Raw genomic sequence first — 23,124 nt, 5'->3', positions numbered from 1 at the left:
ACAAAGATTTTGAATAAAGGCTAGAACTTTTAATAGCTGAATATATGAACTACTGCATATTCTCTAAACAGGAAAATTACCCAGAAAATGAAGAAAGATTTGAGCTTTACTAACCTCTGCTCTGATACCATGATGACATTTAAGTCAAGAACAAATATGCAGTAATACAGTAAGAGAAGCAATCTTTGCCAGCAAGCCACCTTTTTCATTCATTCATTTTTTTTGTTACTGCTCAAATGAGCTTTACAGTGCTTAAATAGTGCGGCACAGCCTCAAGCCCTCAACCTAAGAAGTTGAGCCAGCCAATCATAACCTTGGGACTGTTACCCTAAAGCACCAAACTACAGGACAAAATAACAGATACTACAGTTGTCATTATAAACCTTAACATGTGACTGCTACTAGTCTGCATACATCATGCCTTTACAATTTGGTGGGCTGGACTTCTAACACCTATTCTCAACATGGAAACTATAGGGGTCTTAGTGGATCACCAAACCAGGGTTCATCTCGTGTAGATCACCAAACCAGGATTCATCTCGTGTAGCAGTTAGCGATTGCTCATATAACAAGGGTTAAACAAGAAATAGCTGGCTAAAGGCCCATATCGAAGATGTATTGTAATTTAAGTTTCTTTACTTGCCTTTCATCAATACACAAAGCACAATTAAGCCACCTGAAATTAATCGAGTTCTACAAAAAGAAAACATTGTTATGGAGTAATACGAATTATTTGACAGTGAATTATGGGTTTTGTATTATTTTAACATGACAGCTCAAAGTAATAATATATATTCCTGCTACTATATATGATGTAAGCGATGACAAACATCAAATGCTATTTGAACACTCTGACATCTTAACATCCACCTTACATTGGCCATTATTTTCATGTTTGTCAATGCAACTAGGAAGTATGTTTTGGGTTGTTAATTAATCAATTAACAGATTTTCATTTTCATACTTGAGGATTTGACTATTTGACTATTGAAATAACACGACAAGTCAGACACCTAATTCAAAGTGACAAGGTTAAGTTGGTTTATACTCCCTCGGTTTCCAAATAAGTGCAATAGTTTCTAGTACACGTGTAATTTGACTACCAATACCTTTAATTGTGATTAGTAAAATTTATAAATGTTGATATTGTGGAACCGTGGAAGTATACATTGTGATTAATCCAACATATTATGCATGTGATACCTTTTAAAAAAAAAATTTAATGAAAGTATCAAGTCAAACTGTTACACTTATTCTTAAACAGATAGACTACAAAATATCTCATTTTCCATGAACACTAGACACTACACATTTTTGGACTAGTTAATAACTACATTTCAGCATTCATCACCGCTTGATATTATTGAAAACTGGATATGTCCAATAAATAATTTTGTCATTTATTTTCTATATATAGTTGTACTCATTTGACCATTTCCATAAATAGCTAGTTGAATATATATATATATAACCCCATCTAAAAAAAACTTAAGATCGAATACATTTTCTTTAGTTTAATCCATAATGGAGATTCCAATTTCATGGATATTCTCAGTCATCATCTTCCTTCTAATCCCAATTTTAATCATCCTAAAATTATTAAAACCCATTAAAAAACTTAATTTACCTCCAGGACCACGAAAGCTACCCATCATAGGCAACCTGCACCAGCTTGCATCTAAAAATACCCCACCACACCACCGTCTACAGGAGTTAGCAGGGGTGTACGGCCCTATAATGCACCTTCGACTAGGGGAAGTCCCCACCGTGATCATCTCCTCTGCCGACTTGGCAAAGGTGGTAATGCGTGCTCATGACGCCAACTTCGCTAATCGGCCTGAGCTTATAGTGGCTAAGGACTTGTACTATGACTACTCTGACATTGGGTTAGCCCCATATGGGGAGTACTGGAGGCAGGTCCGTAAGATTGCCACGCTTGAGCTCTTCACGGCTCGACGGGTTCAGTCGTTTCGAGCCATTAGGGAAGAGGAGACCACCAACTTTATCAAGTCTATAGCCTCTGAGGCTGCTCAAGGGTGCTCGGTTAATCTCAGTCACAGAGTTTTTGGCCTTATTTTCGACATTACATCCAGGTATGTTAGGGATATTCAATATTTCTAACATTTGATTTTTATGTATCGGTAAGTCAAACTTAGTACTGCCACCGTCTCTATTTGTTTTTCTTGGTTTGACTTTTTTTATCTCACAAAATAATTCCAAACAGGAAGAATAAAAAGAGATGGATGGAGTATGAATAGTGCTAAAATCAAAGTAATGCAATTAAAAATAAAACAAAACTACGTGAATCAAACGAGCCCTTAATACTTTAATAGTCGGATCATGCCAAAAGAACAAACTCTGCATTTGAGCATACTAGTAAGTATTCCAAATTTGCAACCTAACGTGTCTACAAAATTCAAAAACCGGAGAGAAAATGAAGGCCTTGCAAAAGGAGATGCAAGCAATTAACAAAGGGATCAGGAATCTTACAGAAAAACCCAGGAGCAATTGCTTTCCTTATTTCGGTAGAATTCTTCCCTGCACTTACCAGTTACCACGCCCAGTTTATGCTTGTCCATGATTTTGAAGAGTTGTTTCCTAAAGTCTTGTGCCTAAAGGGCGGGACTGAATAAATTGTTCATAGAACCATTTCAGACAAGTTGTTCGTTTTCCAGCAAGCAAAGTTAATTTATCACCCTCTTATTGGAAAAATCTGGCCCTTTTTTTGGTTCTCCTTAGGATTGTAGTACACTATTCCCTACAGTAATCATTGCGAATATGGTCAGAAATTGATCACTGCATCCAAGGTCTACACTAGCCAAAAACATCTTAGACAATGGTGGCTCCAAGGGAATTCTGCCATAATTTAGTCAGCAAGCCCTCCTCGTCTAAAGCTCCTAAACTATATACCTGCTCCATTGCAGAAATAAATGACAGAAGATCATTGATTCTAGTAGCTTTCATTGTCATATTGTCAATGCAATCATGCCGATCGAGATTAATTCTCTGAATTTCTGGTATAACTTATAGGCACTTTCTGTGTATAGGTGATAGCATTTCCCTGGCCCTGTGTGTCCTTGCGTGTTGCTTAGCTGACGCCAGAGAATCAAGCCCCTTGCTTCGGCGTTATATACATTTTACTTAGCAAATCCAGGACTATCCACATAATAATATATCCTATCAATGGTCAAAGAGTTCCTTTTTTCAGGAGGTGCAGTCGCAAAAGTTCATGATTGCATTTCCCTGGGGTGGGCTTTCATTCTCTCATAAAGACTCTGGCTTGCGAAATCAATTTCCTCCTGTCCAGTCAAGAAAAGAAGAATGTCACCTCAGGCTCAGTCACGTGGATTTGAAGTGATGTGATTATAGCAGCATCAAGTAATCAGTTTCAGGTTGGCTTTGTATACAAAAGCTCAACACTATAAGTTATACCCAGCTATCTTGAAGATATTACAGGCAAAGAAATATGAAGAGAATTTCTCTGCATCCAATGTATCAGAGGTGACAATGAGACGAAGATCAGGCCTCCGAACAAGAAGCTGTTTTAGCAACCGAAAAATCTGTATGAGTAATTCTCTAATTAACGCGCTCCATCAAAAGCATTATCATTGAGTACTCCTTGAGAGTCTCATCAGTCAGAATCTCCCTGAGAAGCATACCATCTGTCATATACTTAACCACGGTTTTAAGACCCGTACAATCCTAAAAACTGATAGCATATCCGACTTCCTCCCCAAATCGACAACCAAATTCGTCAGTGACCCTCTTAGCCACCGACTTTGCTGCCATTCTACGAGGCTGAGTACACCCAATTTTACACTTAGTAGTGTAACCTACTAACCTGCTTCTGAAAGATACTGAGTTACTTGGGTTATCTTCCCTGATCCAGTCTCACCAATCAAAACCAAAACTTGATTATTCTTCACAGCCTCCATCAGTTCATTCTTCAATCTATATATGGGTAAAATTTGTTTCTGCTCAAGAATTGACAGCTTAGACTTCTTCCCAAAATCCAAAACCTTACCATTAGCTTCCACCTTCCATTCCGGCATATTAAATGCCTTCCCAAGGCCTGTTAAGATCCATTGAAACCGAATCGACCAACATTCTCTCTTGTTGCTCGCGAACTTCTCTGCTTTCCTTCATCAATGCATACCCAACAGCTGCCGCACGACTCAAAGACCCCTGTGGAAGTGTGGATTCTTGAAAATCCTAACAGGTGAAACATCACAAGAGAAGCTTGTTTTCCCCCTCGTAAAACGCAGGATCATCATCTTCATTCAACTCTATTTCTAACTCCTCCTCAACACCTTCGTTTTTATTAAACTCCTCCACAATACTATAACTAGATTACATCCCGTGCACGCACGGATTTTGATAAATTTTTTTACAAAAATTTAACTGAATATCTTCCAAACTACTGCATATTTAAAATGCTAATATGGTTTACCAAAATATTGAGTGATATTTTTCCATTATTAATATAGCGAATTGATTAAAATATTTCCAATTTAAAATAATTATTATTAATTCGTATCTATTATTGCCAAAATTAATAAACTAAATTTTTTTTTTCATACATAAATAGTTTATAAAAAAAAAAAAAAAGTAGAGAATAAAAATAAAATAAAACAGGTACATTTTTTTTTGGAAAGTGGTTTTTGGCGAGAAAAAATTGCACCAGGAATTGACACGTGTCATTTCTGGTGTCTCTTTTAGTATATAGTAACTAGTATAATACCCGTGCGATGCACGATTTACATTATAAATTTATATGTAATTTTCATGAAATCTAAACATATTTGTTGACAATTACCAAAATAGAGCTTGTACATATTCTTCTAATTAAAATTAATGATGGATATTTGTTCTTTCCCCATTATGTATTTTACGTAATTGAAAAAATAAAAATAAAACAAATAAAGGTACGTAGATAAAATTATTTTCATTTCCATTCATCACTTGTGTCAAACATAAAGTTATTCTCGTATACCCTTTATTTTGATGGTCATACCCACCTAGTACTTGCCCCACTATTTACCACGTTACTCCATTGTTTAACACTTACACACTTCACGTACTTTATTCAGCTATAGATGACTTTTACGCATTTTCACAGCTTCTTAACCTGAAATGGTCGGGGAGAGGAAATGTTCTTTTTTTTAGGGTACTCCCGAGATTAGATCTAGTGGAGACAGGGGGGCCTGTAGCTCAGAGGATTAGAGCATGTGACTACGAACCACGCTATCAGAGGTTCGAATCGCTCCTTGCCCACAACCGACCCCAAAGGGAAAGACTTTTCCCCTTTAGGAGTAGAAAATCATGATCGAGATTGTCCCTCCACCCCTATAACCACCTACAAACTTCATCCTCATCCCCGCCACCCACGATATGTATGTCGCCCATCTACAAAACAAATTTCATTTCCGCTCCAACAGCCACCCGTTTATCTTAACCCGCCTCAAAGTTCAAACACACCTTATACCCGGGGGTTTTTTTTTTGTTCGAGAGTTTTTAATTTTTAAACTCTGTTTTAGATATTTGGCAATTTGTCTTATTGGAGAAATTGAATGAATAAACAAAATGTTATAATATATATAAATGTATAATCAATTCAATGAAGGATATGTGAGGTGCATCTACAAAACAATCTACATTTTTGCTCCAACATCACCACTTTATCCAAACCCGCCTCAAACCCATCCTATACCCGAGTTTTTTTTTGGTTGGAGAGTTTTTAATTTTTAAACTTTGTTTTAGATATTTGACAATTTGGTTGGCTTATTGTGGTCACTGAATAAATGAAAAAATATTACAATATGTAGGTTAGTTGATATCCATAATCAATTAGATGAAGGATATGCGAGGAGAAAGGCCAGGTTCAATCTAAAATCCATCTTTACCTTGTCACCCGAGATACATCTACAAAACAAAATTCATTTCCGCATCACCCACCTAATTAAAGATTCCTACACTCCCCCCCCCCCCCCCGCGGCGGTTGAGTAGGAGTCTCCCGAAAAACCCGCCCACCGATAAAATGACATTTCTATATGTGGTAAATAATTCATGTTACCTTCAATTAAGTTTCGAATATACTCATAGCCTTCGACCCTTTTGATTGCTCCATATCCAAAATTCACTTTGTTAAAAATTGAGTTTAAAATGTGCACATGAGTTGATAAAGCTGTCACATGATGAGAGAGCAAGTGGGAAAACTTTTCGTTTAATGTATGAAGTAATTTTAAAGGGACACCCCAAAGATGAATATGAAAAAAATAAAAGGAAGGATTGAGTGTTGAATCAAAGACTTGTGAAAGAGTAGTGAAGTGACTTTTTTAAATATATTTCCTTCGTTTATATATAGTTGGAATATACTCTTTTTTCTCACTTTAAAGAAAGTAGAAGATAAGGAAATGTCATTTTATCAGTGGGCGGGTTTTTATTTAATCTATGAGAGGTAAGTATATAATAAAGAAAGTAAAATGAGGGAGAAATGTCAAATCATACAAAGTAGTTTTCTATTTATAGTGTTGCAAGTATTGTGATTTTTTTGTTTTAAGGAACTGTTGCAAATAAAAAGAAACAGATAAATTTTATTTTATACATTTTTGTAAATAATAGTTGAAATTCTTATATTATACTCCATCCACTCCATAATGATGTTTCAATTTTTATTTTTTCCAATGCACATTTTGTATCATTTATATCTCTAATGATATATTAGCAAAAAGAGATAAATTTTACTACGTATTGTATATACCCCGTAGTATGCGTGCATACCCATTTGAAATAAACATACACTCTAGTATATTTATTTTGATCATAACTTTATGTTAAGAAAATTTAAGAATATAATTTTTGAGCAATCAAATAAACATACATTCTAGTACATATCATATGTATTTCATAAGTTAATTTAGTCATAAGTTTTTGTTAAATATCTTGTTAGTTACCATATAAAAGATGTCAAATGAATATATTATTCTAGTACTGTACAATATTATGTCAATAATATTTTTCATAATATCTTTAACAATAGAAGTCAATAGTATCTTTAAAATAAATAGTTTCTTTAATTTAGTAAATAGAGATTATGTTATACCGTATATTCAATATTATAGGTTATGTATATTTAGCAGGTAATACAAATGATATACAGTTAAAAATTAAAAATAAAGATAAAAAAAAAATTGCCCCGCGTTAGCACCACATTGAGGTACCCTCTCTTTCAGTATAATATATAAATAGATAAAAGATTAATATAGATAGATAGCTTGTAGATAAAAGGTAAAATATTACTATAAATAGCGGTGATAATTATCACATTTAGTTGCTAAATAAACTACGTATAAAATAGTACAATCAATGGCGGTTATAATTATCAAATTTAGTTGTTAAAATAGTATAGATTTATAGTAAAAAAAATTATACACTATATTACATGCACTTAAATTTTTATAATGGAGTATTTTTTATAAAAAAGATAATCTTATATTGGTTAGATTTGTTACCAAATTATAGAAAAGATAATTTAAAAAATATTCTCCATGTATAGAATTGAATCTTTTTCTTATTTTTTGAGGAAAATAAAATTAAATATTTTGAGGTAAAAGTTAACAAAAATATAGAAAAGATAATTTAAAAAATATTCTACATGTATACAATGCAATCTTTTTCTTATTTTTTGAGGAAAATAAAATCAAATATTTTGAGGTAAAAGTTAACAAAATAATTATACAATCAATTTTTTTTAATAATTTTTTTATATCCACAAGAGAGGCAAATCAGATAGCGACATTTGTCAGCTCCACATTGATTTCCTCTCTTTTAGTATAATATATAGATAGATAAGGTTACTCTAGAAAAATCTAGATGGATAATGAAAAATCAAGTGATGATGTATCTAGAAGTATTAGACATGTATAGAAAATTCTAGAAACTAGGATATACTAACTATAAATATGTTGTATACATAAGTTGAGAGGTGAGCCAATCAAGAGAGCTCCCACAAAAAAAAAGTGAATGAGGGGTAGAAACAAGAGTTCTACTAAAGAGATAAGTGAGAGATGTGCTCTCACAAATATTGTTGTACATTTCTTATTAATGTAATCAATGATGAAAATACAATTTTGTTATATAATTGAGGTCCATCAAAACTTCCACGTGCGTCCTCAAATTTCTATCATGGTATCAGAGCCGAAAAAGTGATTACGACAAAATTGAAGACCGAAGACCCATGACAAAAAGGGTTACAAGATTTGAAGAAACTATGGAATAGAAAAGAGGTAAGTTCTAAATCTAAAATTTCTTAAAGAATAACAAATATGGGAAAATTAAATTAGAAGAAAGAAATTTATGGAGAAAAATAAAAGTTGATGATAAAAATAAGGAAGAATAAAAAAAATGAAAAAGAAAATATGTTTTGAAGAAGAAATTATTTGAAGGATGCTAATGACACGGACATTAGCAGAGAAGGTTGGTGACAAAAAAAAGGAAAGAAAAAAAAATATATTCACAGAGAGAATTTTGGAGTTTGCTAATGACACGAGCATTAGCAGTGATGGGTGGTGACATGAGCACCACAACAAAAGAAAATTTTGGAGAAACAAATGCCAATGGAGAAAATGAAGAAGAAATTATTTGAAGAAGATTTTGAAGTTTGCTAATGACAAGAGCATTAGCGGGATGATTGGTGACATGAGCGCCAATTACAAAATAAAATTTGAGGAAAAATTTCAGGAGATAACTGGTGACATGTGCATCAGTGAGATAGTTGGTAACACGGATACCAACGAGAAGATCATTAAGATTAATAAAATGTATTGAGAAGATGGAGGTTGGTAACATGGGTGCCAACATTATTGGAACTCAAGCGTTCATGACGATTAATGGTTGGTGACAAGTGCATCAACGAGTTTTTCGAAAGATAAACATTTTGGAGTATAAGATTTTTCTAGATTAAGGGGGAGTATTAGAGGTTACTCTAGAAAAATCCAGATGGGTAATGAAAAATCAAGTGATGATGTATCTAGAAGTATTAGACATGTGTAGAAAATTCTAGAAACTAGGATATACTAACTATAAATATGTTGTATACATAAGTTGAGATGTGAGCCAATCAAGAGAGCTCCCGCAAAAAAAAGAAGTGAATGAGGGGTAGAAACAAGAGTTCTACCAAAAAGATAAGTGAGAGACATGAGCTCTCACAAATATTGTTGTACATTTCTTATTAATGTAATCAATGATAAAAATACAATTTTGTTATATAATTGAGGTCCATCAAAACTTCCGCGTGCGTCCTCAAATTTCAATCATACTCCAAACACCCGAAGCTGTCATCTGCATTCTCTCCCACTTTTCCGGTGATATGATTCTCTTTAATGCACGATTTCCATGATCAATTTCCTTAAGATGATCTTTAGAAACCCTAATTGATAAATCAGGACTACAATTCTTAAATCCATGATCAACATTATGATTTTTCTTGAAATTTTAAATTTATTGATCATTTTTAGGGTTCTTTGGTAAATAGCATGTACAATTGTTAATTGGTTCTCACAAAGTAATCAAGTAATTCGACGCCATTTTTTCTCAATTGGACGCCTAATTCATCGACGCTTTCGCATCTGTAACCTAAGTCTACAATGAATTCGGCGGCTACTTTGTCGGAGCAACCAATAATACTGTGAAGCTCAGAGCATACCTTGGAGATAAGAGAGAGGTATTTCAGTTTTCCGATTGACTCATTTTTGAATTCTTCCTCCACCACCATTGTTTACGGCTTTGATTGAGGTTCCGATAACCGCAACAAACGGGCTTCGGTGGCTGGTAACTGATGAGTGGGTGGCGAGGAAGAGTGATTGTAAATTTGTAATAGGCGTGAAAGTGGTTTTGGGTATTTATAGGTTTCTAAGTTATAATTGCGGACTACTCTGATTGTCCCACATCTAAGGTCTATCCTCACCTGTGCAATGGGGCGACCCCAATTAAGGGCCTTGACCTGTCATCGACCCTCAAATTACAGGGTCAGAACCGATCCTTTATGTTAATGGGTCGGACTCTTACAAGGTCAATAAAATTTTAAACATGATATGGTTGGATTGACTTTAATGAGCCCTTAAAGGTCAGCAATATTCATAAATTATAACACTATCCTCTCACATGTTCGAAAATATTATTCCTTCTCCCTTTTCCTTTACCGCAATTTAGATAGTGAACAAGGATTTTAATGGAACGATTGTGATTAGGAAATATTTACAATTTTTTTTCCTAATTGTGATTACGTTGATCATTTTTATTGGTCGTTAATTAACATTGATATACTCCTATTTACTTAATAGTATCTTACCACCATACTTGAACAAGATATGTTATATAGGATTGTACATTTGTGTTTACGCACTTCTTACAACCTTACTTGAACAAGATATTTTCTATACCACCATACATTTGTATTTACTTATTTCTTACATTTGTATTGACAGAACGGTGTTCAATAGAAAAGGAGGAGAACAAGAAGCATTCAGAGCATTAGTAACACTAATGTCAAAGGTTTTTTCTGGTTTTTCAATTGCTGACCTTTATCCATCCATCAAATTCCTGCATTCAATTGGCGGGATGAAGAAAACGATCAAGGAGATGGTCGAAGAATCGAATAGAATACTCGATCCCATAATTCAAGAACACAAGTCTAACATGAAACAACAAGGCAATGTAGATCATCAAGAAGACTTGGTTGATGTTCTTTTGAAGTTTCACAAAGAGGATCCTCATAATACCGACTTCTCATTGACCAATAACAACATCAAAGCAATAATCTTGGTAAGTACGTAAATTGGAACATGCCTTACCTTGTTCGCATAGTGATTGGACACGAGTAGACCTGATTATCGGGCGGGTTGGAGAAGGCCAGGTTATTAGAGGGGACTTTTTAAAGGGCCAAACGGGTCTAATTGATGAGGGTCAAAGGTTAATAGCGGATTGATAACTTAACATGTGAGTTAATAGACTTGCAAGAAAAAGAGATGGAAAAGAGAGTTAAGAGCATCTCCAATGGTTGTAGATAGAGACTATCTTGAAATTTATAAAAGTTTTAAGCTAATAAATTAGCTTAGACAAGCTCCCAAAGCTAGACAATTTGAGTGAAAATAATAAATTAGCTTAGCCAAGCAAATTTGCTTGACAACTAACTCCCAAAAGTTGGCAAATAATTAATTGACAAATTGGACCAATTTAAATAACAAGCTAGTTGCTAGCCATTGGAGCACAAATTAACTAGACAATAAAATAGCTTGAATTCTTATGTGACATAACAAACTATTTGTCAAATTAGTTTGTCATTGGAGATGCTCTAATAAACCGTTCATGTAAATACTAATTTATTTATATGTTTATTTTACATTATCTATTTAATTTTACTATAAATTATTGAGCTAATAAACTTATAAACCGACCCTATATTAACATTGTTTAAAAAAAGTTCTTTTATATTAGCTCTATCCCTTTACCTAAGGGACTAACGTATCGAATAACCAGATCGTTACGAGATTAAAGATAATAATTTTTTTTTGGGACATCGGTGTACTTTGTACAAAGTTTACACGTTGCAACATAGAAACTACAACAAAATCAATGATGAGGGTCATTAGGACCCCTTACAAAACTTAACAACAAAAAGCCGCTAAAGGCAAAGAGTAGCATAATCTTCGCCCTTCAACCTAATCGTTAAAGACAATGTTACGAAACAACAAATGTTAGTATATATTATATTGTTGGCTTCATCTTAATATACATTTTCAAAATATTAATATTTTTATAAGTTTTTATAATATGTAGATAAAGAAATCAGTAGTCAAAGTTATGCATTTGCAAGCGTATTCGGTCAAAACAGGTCAACTATTAAGGGACAGAGGGAGTATGGAGTACTCCCTCCGTATTTATTTAAGGGATACACTTACCTTTTTCGGCCGTATTTATTTAAGAGATACACTTGCCATTTTTAGTAACTTATCAACCCCACCATCTAATTAAATAATACATCTAATTTACCCACCCCACCTCCACCCCAAAATGACATGGTCCCCACTTGTTTACTTATTAAAATATCTACCCAACCCCACTTGCTTTATTATTTTAATTCATTCAATTCTTTTTCTTAATACACGTGCCCGATCAAGTGTATCTCTTAAATAAATACGGAGGGAGTATACCTTTGGTTCCCCATTTGCTTTAACCAACTATGGAGTAAGATATTTGACGTCTACCAAATAAGGCCATAACAGATTAACAGTAGGCATCGAAGAAACGTAAGTCAAATGGTTATGGCCTTACGGAAGCTTCTTTTGTTAAATACAAAAGGCCTAATCCAGCCCATGACTTTCTGAGACCGCATGAGGCCGAGCGTACTATTCTTCACCCGATACAACGTCCCACTCCTATGTCCTCCTAAGTCGTAACAATCAAACTCAAAGAATAAAACACTAGCCATTTGTCAGCTCTTTGATTTAGGGTCCATTCGATATCATTGGTAATTTTTTAGTTTTTGATTTTATAATTTTAAAAATACAAGATTTAGGTTATTCTTATAATAGTCATGTTCATTTTAATATTGGCAACCAAAAACTAGAAGCTAAGGGCTTATTCAAGTGATACCAAACGACAAAACGAGCCCTTAGCAATCCTGATTAGGCGGGTGATTAGTACATATACTATGCACCCCAATTGCACTTTTTCCTTATATATGTGATGAGAGGGAGTATAATGGACATAAAACACCCTTAGATATACCATGCACCCGGGTGCATATAATACTTTTCATAGCTCGTGATTGCTATATACAGTTTGTTTACTAGTCGTTGTAAACTTGCAATGTGGGCTTGGCATTGACAATCACTACTAAACATACTAGCCACTACTCTTCCCGTTCACCAAAAGCTAGAAGAAAACATACTGTATTCGACAAATGTTGAATTTCTCAATATACGGCAATTAACTAGTCCATTAATGATTAATCATGTAATTAACCATAAAATCGCAATGATATTCTCAAGTATATATATAATATATGGTTGCAAAAAAGAATAAAATTCATAAATAAAGAGATACCGTATTTTATTTACTTATTATTACAAGTTTAGAAGAAACTCGAAAAGAATACAAAATCACTGCAATTCTTCCCCCGTAGCTAAAGAATTTCTCGGACCTATACATAATATTCATGTTAATTTTAAATATAAACTAAAGTGTAAAAATAATTACTTAAATTAAATAAAAAAAATTAATCTAAACTGAATTACGATTTTAATTTAGTGAATAATGTAGGTGACGGCAAGCGCAACGACCAATAGAAGGTATGCAATTCCTTGGTCAATAGTAGCACCTGCAAACAAAAATAAAAAAATTCCCGGTAAATCATCAATATCAATAAAAATAACCGAAAATAACTACCACCGCTTGTAAAAATCCACAAATTAGAAGGTGTATCCGGTTGTATGTAGCTCTACATATAACCGGGTTAAAAATACATTTTTTTTCAGTTTAAAAGCACATATATTTTTTTGTTCTCGTAAAGAGGATGTACTTTTTTGTAAAAATGCGATTTTAACGGTTAAATGTGCATTTAAACAATAAAAACGTGCTTTCTAAAGAAGTAAAAATTCAAAAAGACTCAGTTGTATGTAGCTCTACAGGTAACCGGGTGTATTTTATACCAATTGGTAAAAATCTACCAATGAGATATTAGCTAATTTCGATTTGTATGTGCAATAGATCTCAGGTTCGAATCTCCCTCCTCTACATCAAATTAGGAGTTGGCCGGGTTAAATCCGGATCGTCTATTGGTTGAATCTATGTTATTTCGACTCTTGATTGATCAATAGTAGGTTAATTTGGGTTTGGAGTCGAATTGAAGGAGAAAAGACATACCGTCGTTAGAAGGGGGAAGAGCGGCAGGGGAAGGAGCCATGGTTTGACCATGAGTGACCTTGAAAAGAGCCATCATAAGAAATCCAATAATGGGCAATACATAAAACCTCAGTGATGATGAACCGTTGGAATTCATATTGATTAATAATATTCCTAAGTTTTTCTATATAAAAAAATGAAATAGAAATAAATATATGATTTGGGGTAAGTGAAATAATTTTCGTGTTTGTATGGTGTTGAAATGTTGAATGATGAGAGGCGTATGTGATGTTTAGGTGGTGTATATATATAAGAATTTTAGGGAGCAGGAAATTCAATCTGGAAGTTCCGATCTTTTTTGAAAGAGGAGAGTAGGGTGGAAGGAACGCGTTGAAAATTCTTGTACGTCAATTAGGATTATTAGACCCGTCAAAGATCAACCGACCCAGACACCAAACTCGAGCCCGAGCCAATTTTTTGGATTTTGAGTATGATTTTCCAACTCGAACTCAAATTCCCATAAAATTATGGGTGTTAACAGGTCAGGTTAGCAAAAAAAAAAGCTGCATTTATAAAACTAGTGAAAAGCACGTGCCATGCACGTGTTGGAGCTACGTACATTTATTAATTTTACTATTCATATTAATTAAGTTGTTTTCTATAACATAAAAAACATTGTTATAATGCAATTAGACAACATGTTTGTGTGAAATTTCTAAATTTGTCACTGCATGCATATTAGCATATGTTTAAACAATCAAGATTACAAGTGCATTTAAATTTGCTAATTAGGCAACACGCTTGAAATAATACCTCAAAATTATCTTAATAACTCCCTACATTATATTAATACTTAATTAATTACAACGTCATGAACTTTTTTGGATGAACTCTTATCTAATACAGATTACACTACTACAATATCTCAGAATCTATCACAACCCTCCGTATTTTTTTAGTAGTCACAATTAATATTCACGGTGATACTTTTTTAGGAGTCATAATTCCATCTTTGGTAACGTACACTCACTCCCCCAATTGTTTATTATTTTTTACTTTTTCATGACCCCACTTAAATCATAAATAATTCCATTTTTGTTAACTTTTACATACCACTTTTTTTTTTGCTTTCTTTATTGTCAACTACTCCCTCTTATTCCATGATGTTTCTCATGGTTACTATTCACATGTTCAAAGTTTAAAAACTTTAACCGTAATTAATAGTATAACTAAGAGTAAAATATTAACTTGTGGAATATCATTGATTCGTTTCAATATAAATTTTCTAAATATCATTTTCTTACAATTTTTACTAATGCGAAATTAAAACTTTTAACGGTCAAAGTAGTGCATTGGAGACCGCACATAGAAAAGTGAGGAATATTATGGAACGGAGGGAGTACCTCAATTGCACCATTATTATACCAAATCTAACTATGATTCATTAACACTTGTGCCGATCAATATGTGGCTCATAAAAAATACGAATAGCATTTGACAATCATGAAAAATAATGAAATCAACTAAAAAGAGTTTGTTTTAAAAAAAAAAAAAAAAAAAAAAAAACTAAATTGAGATTGTAATAAGCAATTGAATGAAGGGGCAAAATAGGAAAAAGAAAATTACGACAAAATCTTTCAAGCCTTTCGTCTTTTTATATAGGTAAGATAAAGAAACCCTATTTTTCACGACAATTCTTCTACCATAATTCACATTTACCTACCGTCAAAGTATTTTTCAAGCCTCACTAGCTCAGAGATAGGCCTCGTATTCGAAAAACATTAAAAAGCATTTGTATTAAGCCAGACTATTAGGTTTGTGTTATTAAACATTGAAAAATAATACGGGGTATGATTGTACCATTTTCTTGATTAAGTCATATATCTTACTAGGGCCTGTGTACAATAGGTCTCAGGTTCGAATCTCCCTTCCCCCCGTTTGTAATTTATATTGCCCGAAAATAAACAAAGTAGTTGATGAGATGACGTCACATACAGTATTTGATCCCTAACCCGACTTGAAACTCGTACTTCAATTCCTTCGGTCATAAATACTCGCAACGTTTGTCAATTTCACGCATGCCAGTGCACAATTTAGATCGTCAATATCTTAAATTCTTTTCAAGCAAAAATTGTAAAAAAATTGATGTTTTAAAAATACATATTGAGACGAATATAACAAGATCCCACATGACTATGTTTTATTTGACATATAAATCACCAACAATAATCAGTGTAATATGTGAATAGTGTAAATATACCAAACGTGGCGAGTATTTATGAACAGGGGAAGTATATGATTAACCTATATTTACCTGATCCGAAATACACCAGACTCGTTTTCAACTCAAACCCGTATATGTCCTACTCAAATCCGATCAATCTGACCCGTTTGATAGGTCTAATTACACTACTCCCTCAATTGTTGATTGTTAATCCCTTTTGAGATCTAAGACTATCAAACATAAGTACACATGTCATATGAATCTCAATAGAATATAACTCAGGTGAATATAACTCACGCCCCCCTGACCCGCACGTGCCGTCTCTGCCGTCCGGCCTGTTCGAGTTCGTGGCACGTGCGCGGTGGGGTGGGGCCTCCTTTCCGGTTACGAAATCTTTGTTGATTTATAATCTGTTTTGGGAGCTCATTTTGAAACACACCAAATATATATATATATATATATATATATATATATATATATATATATATATATATATATATATATATATATATATATATATATATATATATATATATTGTTTCTCTTCCTTTACATTTTGAGCATTATTAATTATGAGTTCCAAATTCCTCCTTGTTTGATTGCACATTTCAGAGGAACGTTGTGTTAAATATTTGGGGGGCATCACCATTTCCGATTGCACCAAAGTCGGGACGAATCTATATATTATACTAAAAGAGAGGAAATCAATGTGGAGCTGACAAATGTCGCTCTCTGATTTGCCTCTCTTTTAATTAAAATAAATATATTTTTTAAAATATTCTCTGATATATATAGAATAATATCAAAATCTTAAAAAATAAAATTATATCGTCATATATACTCAATACTCATATTCATATTCATCTTTAACTTTATACTAATATATATATTAACTAATGTGTGTAGCTTACCATATTGCAACAATCATTTCCATATTAAACTATTGTGGAATATGGTTTTTTTAACCTAATAACCTATACACCAAAATGCATACGATAAGAATGATCCATTATTGAAAAAAGAACTACCTAAATAAGCAATTACACCCCATATACTTGACGAAGTAATTTTATCAGTTGTGTGAAAATTGTATTTTTGGAACTTACCAAAAACAATGCAAAGAAAAATACATCTGGAATATTTATCCTTAAATTGATATTATTTCCATGGCTGCCACTATCGCTAGATCAACAAACTCAACAAGATATTACACTCTTTAGTCTCCAACTAATCAACACCCGGCATACGCCACCATCGCAATTTATCGTCTTAGGGAGACAGATGCTAACCGCCATGAGTCCATGACTATTGAGAGAAATTAAGTAATGCTCAAACCAATTTTATCGGTTCGGCAATGGTGAACAAGAAAAATACGGAGAACGGGAGAAGAATCAATCTCCCAATAAGACGATAGTATCGATATTCTTTAACATTGACAATCATTTGAGAGCAAAGAGCAAATCAACGTGGAGTACACCAAGGAGATCGATGGCGGTTGTGTGATTGTGTTTGTACATAGGTTAGAATTATCGGAAAAATAAATAAATAAATATATATATTTTATAGGCTCGCATGAAATTTGAAATATTAATATGGGAATACATATTGTGTAAATATATATTTTATAGGCTCGCATGAAAATTGAAATATTAATATGGGTTACAGGTTGTAAAAAAAATAATGAGTATGATAGTAAGAATTAAACTTATAGACAATACATAGATCACAATGTATGTAATACATAGTTAAACAGTATATAGATTATGTTTTATATTACACATACCCTAAGGCGTTTAGAGTAAGATTTGAACTTGAGACCACAACTAGGTTAAAGAAAAACGTTTTGAATTTTAAATATTTTTTTTAAAAGGTAATTGGTATAACAACCTTTTTCCTTGGTATAATTTTTAAAAAATTGTCTTAAAATACACATGCGTAATACCTGACCTATATTGACAAAATAATAATGTAAAACATATAGATATTAATATTTTAAATTACTATAAAATTAGTAAATTTGTGGATTGGAGCCGGTTAAATGAACATGTCTGTATCCACCCTGATTAGAAGAGAATTTTTGTTGATTGGAGCAGGTTAAATGAACATGTCTGGATTGGAGCAGGTTATATGAACATGTCTGTATCCACCCTGATTAGATGAGAATTTTTGTTGGTGGAGGATTTAGAAATTTGCGGCGGAAAGGACTTATGATAAAATTGCATTCGTCTAAGTATTTAATCTCCTTGCAATAAGTTTCATATGCGAAGATTGATGGTTTTTTGTTTTTGTTTTTTACACCTACGGATAATATTAACTTCTACGTAGTATTATTCAAAATTCATATTTAAAAATTTAGTGACGAAAATAGAAACATCCCAGTATAATTCATCATCCAAACAAGAGAGAATAATTTGTTCAAGTATTACTTAGTCGTATCGATGTTGGACATCTGCCCCCAACTTGTATTATATATTGTGTTTTATTCAAAATTATATTCTTCAATATCGCTAATGATTCATCTGAAGGAAATAATGCCCTTGGTCCAAGTATGCATTCTATGTTAAGTCTAATAAATGCGGTTCAGTATTAATTAACAAGTTAATAATTCAGTGAGATCAAGTGAGCTGAATGCCTAGCTAGAGGCCGCTTTAGTTCAAGTGGAATTAATGATATTAATCCACAGCTTACTCTTGACTGAACCCGTAGGGTCACACAAATAGTACGTAAACGGATCAAGTATTTAATAGCATTAAATACTCCATCTATGAATATTCGGAACCGACGGATCTTGGTTTCAGTGGGAGCTAAGATCGTCACAGGCAAGGAATGAATACTCCGGAAACGATGATATTGCCGGAAACGGAAATATGGATCGTATCGGAAATATAAATATTATCCAAGTCGTAGATGTTGCCGGAAACGGAAACATGGTACGTGTCGGAAAATATTATCGGAAATGGAAATATTGCCAGAATCGGAAATATTGCCGGAAACGGAAATATTGTCAGAATCGGAAATATTACCGGAATCGGAAAATAATTCCGGAAACGGAAATATTAAATATTTGTTCGAAACGGAAATTAATTCCGGAATCGGAAATATTAAATATTGTTCGTATCGGAAATGAATTCCGGAATCGGAAAATTTAATCGGAAGCGCATCGTATGAATAAGCATCGGACGAGGCCTGCCGGACGAGGCCCAGCACGAAGCCAGGCCATCGCCCAGCAAGCCAAGCGCGCCGCACAAACAGCCACGCCAGGCCCAGCGCAAGGCCAGGCCCAGCAGGCTGCGCGCAGCGCGCAGCGCGCACAGCGCGCACAGCACGCGCAGCGCACAGCGCGCACAGCGCGCACAGCACGCGCAGTGCGCAGCGCGCGCGGGCGCTGAGTGGGCTGCTGCTCGCGCGCACGCATGGGGCCCATCGTGGCTGCCGTGCGTGTGTGTGCAAGTGTTTGTGTTCGTGCACGTTTCCTAAAACATGCAGAGTTCGGTTAATGATTAAATTCCTAATTCTATTTGATAAATTAATTAAATTAGAGTTCTTGTAGGATTCTAGGTTTAATTAATTTGTATCTGAATAGGATTTCGATTCCCTTTCCATACCGCTATAAATATGAGGCTAGGGCTCACAATTTATAACACAAGTTTCAAAGTATTCAAAGTGAGTTTTTGAGAGAAAAATTCAGTCACACATTTGCCTATAAAGTGCCGAAAATAATAGTACCTTAAGTGCGATTCTAGTTGGTCAATCTTAAGGCGGATCCGGACGTGCTGTGGACTATCTACGGAGGGACGACACTTGGAGTCCTAAAGACTTGTTCTTGTTCGGTTCGGGCGCAGCTAGGGAAGGCACGCAACAAAGAGTATGCATCTAATCTATGCTAAATGATTATGTGTAAATAATATGTTTTCCTGAGTTTATGGTTTTTCCGCATGATTTATGAATTGTCATATGTATCATAACCTAACAGTGGTATCACGAGCCCCTTATTATTTTCATAATCTAAATTGCATGAACATGGTTAAATATTACAAATTTGCAAGAATTAAAAGGGGTGATTAATTTTCGTAATTGTTAATTAATTGCAAATTGCGTTTATTTAATTATACGTACGCAGTTTTTCGGCAGTTTCTTCGTTACTCATCCGAATTGAGTGATTTTTGTGTCAATTCCGCATGTAAAAGGCATTCTAAAATTTTGACAAAAATAGTATTTGTATGCCGAACCCAGAATTCTCAAATTCGAAGCCTAACTATGACTTTTCGAAGGTTTTAGTTTTTCGAATGCAAAATTTCGTAAATTTAAGATGTTAAATTAAATATTTGCGATTCTTGTTGATAAATCTTGAATTTTTGATTGACCTACTGCATATGTTTAACAAGTTTGAATGCCTAGTCTTGTTAATTATGCAATCTAATTTGTAATTATGATTAATTTGTTGAAAATTAGAATAATTTAGAATTAATTTGATTTTCATAATTAATTGTAATTTAATTAGAAACCTATGATTAAAAACCACCATAAAAATTGTAAATTTACGATAAATTTTAAATTTTTATGACCTAGACTTGAATCCATAACAATCGGAAATCAATTGGATAATAAATTTTCGATTTTTTCGCCCTAAAATTATGAAATTAATATTATTTATTAATTTGTCATTAATTTTAAATATAAATTTTAAATTTTTATGCGATTCGTTCATATAACTTGCACGCACGAAGCAATGGACGCTTCGTGTTACCCTTAAGGGGTGTTGTATAATGCGGGCATGCGACGACGAGCAAGGGAGCTCGTCGCCCATGCGGCACGAATGCAATGAGCAAGGGCGTAGTGCACGAGCACAAGGCAGCAGCCCTGCCTTGTGTCGTGTGCCACGACCAATGGACGAATGGGCATGGGCGTAGGGCGAGCCAAGGCAGTCGCGTGTGGGCAGCAAGCGAGCTGCGCCACAACGCGCGCTGCCTCGCACAAGAGCGCGCAGCCTCGCGCGCAGCGAGCGCAAGCTCGCGTGCCACGAGCGCTGCGCCTAGCATTGCTCGCGCGCACAGCGAGCGATGTCGCCCGCCCAGCGAGCGATGTCGCGCGCCCAGCGAGCGATGTCGCGCGCCCAGCGAGCGATGGCTCGCGCGCCCAGCGAGCGATGTCGCGCGCCCAGCGAGCGATGTCGCGCGCCCAGCGAGCGATGTCGCGCGCGCACTGCGAGCGATAGCCCGCGTGCGATAAGCGCTGGCGCGCGCAGCGAGCACCAATGCGTGCGGAGGCTTGCGATAGGGATGCAGCAGCTATGCGACGAGCGCATGGGCTGCGCGCACATGGCCAGCAATGGCTGTGTGCGTGCGGCCCATGGGCGTGCTACGCGTAGGGTGTTTGCGTACCGATTAGATCGTTTTGAATGTTTAATTTGAAAATTTCAGTTCACGTAATTTTAATTAATTTTAAAATTAATAATTTAAATTATTTTCTTGGATTTTAATTTTGAATATTATAATTATAATAAATATTATTTATTCTAATTATTTTACTAAAATTAAAATCATGAATTAATTTAAATGCGACTGAAATTAAATTAAACTTTTTGGATTCAATTATAAATTTATATGAGCTTTAAATTTTAATTAAATTTGTATGTTTCCGGTTAGACTAGAAATACATTTTTATGTTTAAAATTGGTAAAGCATATGAATTTATTGGTTTAAGTGGGAGCGCTTTTTAGTCATAAACTCTTGATTAGGTCTACAAATCCTTAAGGTTAAAACAACTTGATTAGAATTAATAAGGACTGAATAATTGGTAGATTATTGGTGCCCTTGATTAATTGCTGCAAATGTTTACGTGATGCATAATGTGTTTTACTAACCAGCTATGTGGGCCATTCATGATAATGAATGGGTGAATGGTATATATTGTATATGTACTGTTTTGCAGGTTATGAAGTGATTAGTATGGCCAAATAGGATAGAAAATATGGTCTGCGTACCATTAATTTGAATGTAATTGGTCTAAAGTACCAAAGTTATTTTTCAATTCAAATATGGTCTGCGAACCATCAAATAGTTGTAATTAGTTATAGCTTATCCTATTTGAAGAAAATGGTGCCTCCCACGGAGATTTTCAAGACGGACTTTGAAGTCAAAGCTTCAAGATGAAGTCGGGCCATACTAGATCACAAATATCTTATGCATGTTTTAAGTTATTTATTGTTTTAAATATGTCTTAAAATGCATGAGATCAAAAGCTTGATTATGTTGCATGATTAAGGATTTTAGTTCACTTAAAATCTAACCAACATAGTAAGAGCCTTAAGTTCCAAACTTAAAAAATTGAGTTAAAAGGTGCCATGCCAAAATATACACTTGCTTGGATATCCTTTACATCAATCTAGTAATAGTTTTCGCTCAGCGAGGTGTTACTTATTGGTCCTAAAGGGGCAAGGTACACAAATAATTGTGAGTACATGTTAGTTTTGGTGAAACTCAACGATATAAGTAAGGAGTCCTTTTATGTCGTGGCAAATTCGATAGGTTTACCTAATAAGTTCTTAGACGTACCTATCAACCAAGAATAGTTTCTAGACTATTAGCAAAAGGCTTTTGCTTACCTAAGATGTTCTAGGATTAAGTCGACAAACTGTGCTTAGTTCTTCAATGATTTTAGGATCTTGGAATCATTTTATTCACACCTGCCGGAACACATAATTTGAATAAAATGCTTAATAAACATTGAATTATGCATGTATGCTAGAATTTAAGTTTATTAAGAGAAACTGTGAATGGTTATTTATTTGTTTATTCTTTTCAATTGTAGTTTTAATATGGCAAACAACAATCAAAACATCATCATGGGTTCTGAGCTTATGGTCAAGTTGAACCTGACAAATTTTCTTGAATGGGAAGCTAAGCTAGTTGAAATAGTCAAACTCAATGGACTTGAGTATGTACTGTCATATCCCATGCCAAGCTACTATGCCAGAGACATGACCCCTGAGATATTTT

General features: G+C 34.3%; 1 protein-coding gene and 1 long non-coding RNA gene across 3 annotated transcripts; one reads left to right on the top strand and one right to left on the bottom strand.

Annotated features, from left to right (window-relative positions):
* Positions 1-1,470: 1,470 nt before the first annotated feature.
* On the top strand, positions 1,471-11,407 carry LOC110776622 (cytochrome P450 71D445). Of its 2 annotated transcripts, none has more exons than XM_056837035.1 (2): positions 1,471-2,093; positions 10,485-11,407. In XM_056837035.1, exons 1-2 carry the CDS (start codon positions 1,525-1,527, stop codon positions 10,831-10,833), a joined length of 918 nt encoding a protein of 305 aa, XP_056693013.1. In that variant the 5' UTR covers positions 1,471-1,524; the 3' UTR covers positions 10,834-11,407. The 2 variants fall into 2 exon arrangements, with proteins under 2 accessions (XP_056693013.1, XP_056693014.1); XM_056837036.1 differs by lacking the exon at positions 10,485-11,407 and adding an exon at positions 3,048-6,844.
* A 1,673-nt stretch (positions 11,408-13,080) lies between these two features.
* LOC110778757 (uncharacterized) lies at positions 13,081-15,046 on the bottom strand. Its single transcript, XR_002530921.2, has 2 exons — positions 13,924-15,046; positions 13,081-13,378 (listed from the first exon to the last, which is right to left on the bottom strand). It is a non-coding gene; the product is annotated as an uncharacterized lncRNA (long non-coding RNA).
* Positions 15,047-23,124: the final 8,078 nt, after the last annotated feature.

The sequence above is a fragment of the Spinacia oleracea genome, chromosome 2 (genome assembly GCF_020520425.1).
Source record: "Spinacia oleracea cultivar Varoflay chromosome 2, BTI_SOV_V1, whole genome shotgun sequence".
Taxonomy (NCBI): Eukaryota; Viridiplantae; Streptophyta; class Magnoliopsida; order Caryophyllales; family Amaranthaceae; genus Spinacia; species Spinacia oleracea.
This window is presented reverse-complemented; position numbering and strand designations above follow the sequence as displayed.

Coding starts and splice junctions, on each gene's coding strand:
- LOC110776622 (XM_056837035.1), top strand. CDS start 1,525: ATGGAGATTCCAATTTCATGGATATTCTCAGTCATCATCTTCCTTCTA. Junction 2,094..10,484: donor ATTTTCGACATTACATCCAG/GTATGTTAGGGA, acceptor TTGTATTGACAG/AACGGTGTTCAATAGAAAAG.